Here is a 7,927-nt window from a genome sequence, read left to right on the forward strand (position 1 = left end):
TAGCAGCCCTGGGCTTTGAACTTAGGGCTGTGCAGCTCCAAAGTCAGAGACCGTCAACCATAGAAGGAACAACCCTTTCATACAGAAGAATTCCAATGAATAAACACAGAAGGAATTAGGGAACTAGAGAATTACCATGAAAACATCAAAGTGGCAATTGCTGTAGGAAAGAGCCCCTGATGGATGCTAAAATTAGTGATGTAAAAGTTTAAGCAGAATCAGGGTATTTGTAGTCTCAGAGGAACTCCACCAGAATATTTAGTAATCACAGAGAGAAAAACGGCAACTTCCCAATGTAGAATTCTGACAGACACATTAATCAAGTGAGCTGACATCACCAGTAGTACACACCAACATTGCATGACACCTGAAATGATGCAATGAGAAGGCACAGCATCTCTGTGGCATCCTCCCCAGTAACACACGCCTTCAGTCTAATCATGAGAAAACAGGAGACAGACAAAAGGGAAGGACATACTACAAAATCACTGACAAGTACTCTTTAAAAGCCTCAAGCTCGTGAAAGACAAGAAGACTGAGGAACTATTACAGATTGAACGAGACTGAGGAGGCATGACAACTAAATGCAACGTGGGATCCTGGAATGGATCCTGGCACATAAAAAGAACATTAGTGGGAAAACGGGGGTGAAATCCAATAACTTTGGTAGGCTAGTTAATAGTCCTGTACTAAGGTTAAATTCTTAGTTTTGATGCTTTCTCTATGGTTATGTAAGGTGTTAGTTAGCATAAGGGGAAATTGGGTAAAAGGTAAATGCGAACGAACTCTGTACTATTTTTACAACTGAACTCTTAAGTCTAAAATTAATCTCAAACTAAAAAATTAAAAAGAAAGAAACCAAGACTTTCTCAAGATTGCACACAGCCAGTTACACCTTGACTTGGGCCGTGACTTGAACATACACCTGTGGTTCCAATTCAATTCCCACGTCCTCAGCAGGTCTTGGCCACTGACCTAAAGCAGTTAGTTTTGAGTGGTCCCCAGACATGGTGGCGGCAACAGCAGCAGTACCTCGGAACTTGGAAATGCAAAGTCTCAGGACCCAAACCCAAAGTAAGGAATCAGAACCTGTAAGGGCAAGGACCTAGCAATCTGTATTTTAACACGTTCTCCAGATTTTTTTTTCCTTTTTTCCAATAGAGACTGCTGTCCTGAGCGTGAGCTATGAAGGATGAGGAAAGAGACCATCCCCTGGGGCCCAGCCTGTGTCTGCATCAGGCTATGCCACTATTGCCAGATCCCAGTGCCTCCAAGAACTGAATCTATGTTTTGCATCAGAGCCATTTCTGATTACCTTAAATTGCCCAGACACCAAAATAACGACTCTGGAAACTGCTCCCACTAAGGTATTAGGTGAAGGTAATGAATTAGCGACCTGGATTTATGCATAAGGTTTGCTTTTTTGTTTATAAGGGACATTTTTTTAAACATCCCCTCAAGATTGTCCTTGGGTAGAAGATTTCTATGCCATCCTAGGACATTTGTGGATTGGATTTTGTTTAGCCTTCCCAGCAGCTGGCCTTAGAATTGAAGTAATTACGGCATTACCTGCCAGAGGGCACTTCCTCTAAATCACGAGAATCACCTAGGGAGATTTTTTTTTTAATGCAGATTTTTAGGCCTTTCCCCAGACCTTTTTATTTTTTTAAGATTTTATTGGGGAAGGGGAACAGCCAAGTTGTTGTTCTTTGATCTTAGTTGTGAGGGTGTAGCTAGCTCAGCTCCAAGTCCAGTCTCCATCCAGCTGCCTGTTGGCAGCTCGCGGCCACTCAGCTCAAGGTGCCATGTTCAATCTTAGTTGCGGGTGGGCATAGCCCACCATCCCATGTGGGAGTCGAACCGGCAACCTTGTTGTTAGGAGCACATGCTCTCACCAGCTGAGCCGTGCTGCCACCTGTTGGCAGCTCAGCTCAGGCACAGCTCACTGGCCTATGTGGGAATCGAACCAGCAATCCTGTTGCTCAGAGCTCAGGCTCTTAACCAACTGAGCCACTCGTCTGGCCCTCCCCAGACCTTCTTAATCAGAATCTATCTATTATCTATCTANCAGCGTGAGCGGCCAGCAGCCGCCATTAGCGGCCGTCCAGAAGCCGGCAACTGATCTGCCTCTCCCGGGAAGAGCGCAATGATGGTGCCAACTTGGGCCAGTGAAGCAACGTCCTCCACAACTAGCCTGAAGAACAAAAGGACAGCAACTTGTCTGTTCCCCTTCCCCCAATTCCCCAGCGCTGTTCCCATTCCTCCAATTCCCCAATAAAAATCTTTAAAAAAAAAAAAAAGACACCATTTGCGACATGAGAAAGTTCTCTCTCTTCTGATTGTTGCCAAGTGTACCACTGCTGTCTTCTGTTGTTCATTTTTCTTAGTGACATCCGTTGTCCTGCAGTGAGTATTCTTAGTAACATGTCTGTGTGCATGGGTGGAAAGGTCAAGGAGGTGGAAACTGTGAACAGCAAGAGACAACGGCAAGAGGGATATTTTATATTTTACCAACCAACACCTCCGCTTTCACTCCCAAAGCATGGGAGAATTTTATTTAAAAATGAGATAATATTGAGCAAATGTCTCCTCTCTATGTACGCTGGCATCTGCTGTTTCTCTGCAACACCATTACCACCACCACCACCATCAACACACACACACACACACACACACCTCCCTTGCCTGCCTAAGTCCTCTTTGACTTTCAGATCTCCCTGCCTAGTCTTCCCAGAACCCCAAGTCTGAAATGGGCTCCCCTCTGAGCCCCTCCCGTGGGATACTGCATGTCCCCCAGCACAGCACTTGCCACACAATAGAGTCATCAGCTCCCTAGACTAGAGCTCCCTGAGGTCAGGGACCAGATCTGTCTTTTCCACAGGTATATCCCCCGTTTCTGGAATGGCACTCAATAACCTTTTATAGATTAAGTGAATCCCAGTGTGACTGTATAAGCCTTCCTTTGTGTGAGCCTCTGTTTATCTCTCTGAACGATGCCTGTTGAGTATGGTTGTTCAGGTTGTGTATTGTACAAGGACGTCTAGCAGGCTGGGGAGGAGAGGTAGAAATCCAGCCTGCATTCTCATCACCAAGCCATTTTTCATGAGCTGTAGCCACCTGCAGGACGAGGTGCCTTTTTCTGATTTGTGCAATGGCCCCAGCTCTGAGCTTGGTTGTCTCCAAAAGGAAATGAGACCTTTCCCTCTCATTCCCAGAAAGGCCAGGACTGAGGGCTTTTGTGAAACTGTTGCTTTAGGTCCTTTACCAGCCATCCAAGCCAAGACCCTGACCCCAGTCGCAACAAAGACCTCCCTCACTCTTCTCTCCTCTGACTTTTGTTTCCTGCAGGGTTTGGGATGACGACGCCAGCGACAGTAGGAGGGAAAACCTTTCTGATCTTGTATGGCCTCATTGGGTGCGCAAGCACCATCTTGTTCTTCAACCTCTTCCTGGAGCGCCTGATCACCGTCATCGCCTACATCATGAAGTCGTGCCACCAGCAGCAGCTCCGGAGCCAAAGGGCCCTGCCCCAGGAGGGCCTGAAGAACCCGGGGAAGCGCGAGGCGGACGGCCTGGCCGGCTGGAAGCCCTCTGTGTACTACGTCATGCTGATCCTGTGCGTGGCCTCGGTCCTTGTCTCCTGCTGCGCGTCGGCCATGTACACCTCCATCGAGGGGTGGAGCTACTTCGACTCACTCTACTTCTGCTTCGTGGCTTTCAGCACCATTGGCTTCGGGGACCTGGTCAGCAGCCAGAACGCCCAGTATAAGAGCCAGGGCCTCTACCGCTTCGCCAACTTTGCCTTCATCCTCATGGGCGTCTGCTGCATCTACTCCTTGTTCAACGTCATCTCCATCCTCATCAAACAGTCTGTGAACTGGATTCTGAGGAAAATGGATGGCGGGTGCTGCCAGCAGTGCCAAAGTGGACTCCCGCGGTCACGGAGGAATGTGATCATGCCGGGCAATGTCCAGAACCGGTGCAACATCTCCATAGAAACGGATGGGGTGATGGAGAGCGACACGGATGGGCGGCGTCCCTCGGGGGAGGTGATCTCCATGAAGGACTTCCTGGAAGCCAACAAGGTCTCGCTGGCCATCCTGCAGAAGCAGCTGTCTGAGACCGCCAACGGCTGCCCCCACCAGATCGCACTGTCCCGGGACAACGAATTCTCAGGGGGGGTAGGAGCCTTTGCGATAATGAACAATAGGCTGGCAGAGACGAGTGGGGACAGGTAGGAGTGAGGCGTGGACACTGGGCATGGAGGCCGAGGGGAGAGACGCCGCCGAGAGGACTGTCACCCGGCTCGGCTCTGCTTGTGGCCGGGTTCTTCTGGAGCTGTTCTAGCTTCAGTCTCATCGTTTGGGTCCAAAAAATGCAGCTTTCAGGCGGTGGGAAGTTGAAGCCTCAATGCCTTTCTCGGTATCTTTATTCTCTTAAGTTTAAATTCAGTCTTTTTCAAAACGAATCACAAAAGCAGCCTAAGACATTGCACCGTTTCTTGACTCACCCTGCTCCAGGTTTTTAACTGCCTAAGGGAGGGGGGTTTAAGTAAGCCTTGATTTTCTGCTGCTCTGTTCTTCATTTGGAAGTAAAAATCCTGAAGATCCTCATTTCATCCCTGGAACTCTGAATTCACCACCTCTCCCAGCTCCTTCAAAACAAGCAGGGGGAAAAAATGTTTGTAGATGTGTCAGCTCTGGACCACCTTCAGAGCAGATTTCTCGGGGTGCCCAGGCTGAGGAAACCATCTGTTCTGCTCCTCATACCTGCCTCCCGGCTTTTTGTTTTTCTTTTGTTTTGTTTTTAAGATCTTAAAGCTTTGTCTGTGGGACCTCAGTGTGATAAGAAAACTAAATTCAGCTTCAGGCCTATAAAATGGCAGCAAAGTGGTGGGAGAGACTCACCTTGGAAAGTAAAGAATATAGCTCACCATTTTCCCTTTGAGTGGTCACAGAGTCCATTTCATTTTTACCAGGGCTTAGGGTCCATTGCAAAGATAATGGCCGATTATTTATTAGAACTGGAAATGGAATGAATCCTCATTTTATTAACTAAGATTACATGAGTGCTCATTGTGGATCATGGGGTGGGGTACCTGATTAAACAGGCATTTACTACGGCCAGAGTAAAAGGAAGCAGGAAATTAACCTGCTTGAAGGTGAGCATCATCTTGGGTTTATGGCTGGAGAAACACTCTAGGTCAGAAAATGAAATTTGGATTTTCTTGTGTAATCGGTTTCAGTTCTGCCTTCTGGGATTGTAACAAGTCTAGTTACATAAACTCCCAAGTAGTTAAAGCCTCCACGCAAGGGCTGTTGCTCTTCTTCATATATACAGGAGAGAACATTTTGGGGATGAGAGCAGAGTTAAAAAGAAATGGCTGTTGTTTTCATATGGTAAGAGTGGTGTACACACAGCACTATCAGGAACGGTGAGGAAAGACAGGTGCGATAGAGGAGATAAAGGGGAAAACCTATGTCGAATGAAACTGAAATGTGAGCTGGAAGCATCAGAGCTGGGAGGACCCTTAGGAACCACCCCACCCAACCACCTTGGTTTTTACACAAGGAAACAGACATGGAGGGAGTGCTCCTTGTCTGAGCTCTCAGGGCTGATTGGTGTACAGCTAGGAGAATCCAAGTCTCCATGTGGGGAAGTCGGGCTCTTCCACACAGCCACAGAGCCCTCCCCCAACAGTTGCCTTTTCCTTCAGGTGACAAACCCAAGTATTTTCTTTACCATGCCAGAAGTGCCCAAACGCAGAAGTGTCTTAAGTATTAGGTAGTCGGAAAAGTCATGACGTATTTTTTNTCTTAACCATCGCGCCACTCGGCCGGCCCTATCGTCTTAGGTTTTAATCTACCTATTATACTTAGGTTGCTGAGAATTTCATTATTGAAAGTAAAGGTGTATGGTGAACATCAGTGTACGTAATTAGTCACATTTCTGATACTTTTTGAAATATATCCCTAAAAACAAAACAAAAAAAACATAGTGATATAGTTTTAAGATACCTGCTACATATTCTCAAATTTCTTTTTAGACAGTTTATGTCCATTTATATGTCTCATGCATTGTTTGAGATTTGCTACTACATCTGAGGGCACTCATTTAATATACACTTGTTTGTTTGTTTTCATATATTTCTAGGAAAAAAAATGCGATTGAAGTCTGCAGGACACATTTACCCAGCAAATCAATAGCATAAAAAATGAGAGGGGAGAGTGTTAACAAGTAAAAGACACTTAAAAATGTAAGAAAAAGAAGAGGAAAAAAATGCATGGACCTTGTTAGGATCCTGATTTATACAGCTGACCTGTAAAAAGATAATTTTGAGAAATTTGAACATGGACTGGGTATTATTGGGTGTTAAGAAATAGTGTTAATTTTGTTGGGTGTGATAATGGCATGGTGGTTATTTGGGGAACATAAAGTCCTTGTCAGTTAGATGCATCGTTATTAACGGATGAAATGGAAGCTCTCAGGGATTTACTTGAAACGACTCCAGCCAATTAAGGGGGTGGGGTAGGATAGCAGAAACATGCCTGACCAAAACGTTGACAGTTGCTGAATCTGGGAAATTAGGGTTGGTTATAGCAATTTTCTCTACCTCTGTGTGTGTTTGGAAAATATCATAATGCAAAGCTTTTACATTTTTACCTTGGCTAAATTTTTAAAAGAATATATCCTTGACAACATATACATAAAAGGCTGCCGGCCTGCTCTCCTCTCTTCATGGTCTCAATGAAGAGCTCTGTTGGGGTTCACTGGAACCCTGTCACTTCATCCCTTACCCTCACGGACACTAGGGAGTCTGGTTCCGTCCCAGGAGCTGCCTGTGGGTTACAGTCACATGGAGTCAGGTCTGATATGGTTCAAGGGAGGTAGACTGGAGTAGACTGCCAGGTGAGCTTCCTCGGATCCCAAACTAAACTCCTGTGCCCTTGGTCCCCAATCAGCTAACTCATCTCCTCCCAGACTCAGGGGTTGGACACAAATCAGATGACCTGAGGCCTGAAGCACAGGGAATACGTTGGGTGTTGAAAAGCACCACCTGTGACATCAGTTTCATTTGTGCCTGTGAAATACAAGGAGACAGAAATTCATGAGGCATAACAGGTTTTCAAATGGATTTATTTACATCAGTTGTTGGAAGAGGCACGCATTCATTCAGAAACGTATGTTGTAGTAAGTGAAGATTGTAGGGTGTCAGCTTCTGATGCCAGCGAATCCCCTGATTTTGGTACCAGACTTGGCAGCCACTGCAGTCTGGGTGTCTTTGTAAAGCATGAAACTAGAGACACTTGGTTAATTTCCCTCCCTCAATTCTACTTCTCATGTGTACACCTGACAGTGGCTTTCATCCAGCATAGTCAAGCTGGAAAGCGCAGGCCTGGAAGACAAATCTAGGTTCTGATTCCAGCTTTACACCTTCAAGCAAGGTACTTAGCTTCTGTATTCTTTTTCTCTGTCCAATGGGACTAATACTAGATGAGTAATGAACACCCAGTATGCCGGCCTGGGTGTGAAGAGTCAGTGACACCTGGTGGAGGAGGCGCCTTTGATAATGCCTGTGTCCTCGCCCCCCACCAGGAGGACCCGGAGGCTTATTAGTCTCCTGCCAAGACATTTTTAATGCTCAGTATTATGGCGCTCCAAAAGGGAAGCCTTCCATGAAAAAGTCTGTATTATTAGCTTACACACGTGTAAGCTCTGAGAGTGGTAAAAGCTATGGAAACACCTCTAACTGCCAACATTAGGAGGCTGTCCCCATTTGCCTCCATGGATACCACCACCACGTGAGCCACATTTTGTTATTTTTGTTGATTGAAATGATGGCAGTGATCAAGAAGTCCGGTAGGTAATCAGAAGTCATGGGTTATGCTTTCTTCAAGAAAAGTGTATGTTTTAAAGTCAAGTAAAC

General features: G+C 46.1%; 1 protein-coding gene across 1 annotated transcript in view; it reads left to right on the plus strand.

The window, feature by feature from the left end:
• KCNK13 (potassium two pore domain channel subfamily K member 13) overlaps positions 1–4,947 on the plus strand; it is a 99,748-nt gene extending 94,801 nt beyond the window's left edge. The window contains exon 2 of the mRNA XM_019642338.1: positions 3,349–4,947. Within this exon, the coding sequence (XP_019497883.1) occupies positions 3,349–4,238 (890 nt within the window). The 3' untranslated portion in view covers positions 4,239–4,947. The remainder of the gene's footprint in view (positions 1–3,348) is intronic.
• Positions 4,948–7,927: the final 2,980 nt, after the last annotated feature.

Source organism: Hipposideros armiger, unplaced genomic scaffold, assembly GCF_001890085.2.
Source record: "Hipposideros armiger isolate ML-2016 unplaced genomic scaffold, ASM189008v1 scaffold_67, whole genome shotgun sequence".
NCBI lineage: Eukaryota > Metazoa > Chordata > Mammalia > Chiroptera > Hipposideridae > Hipposideros > Hipposideros armiger.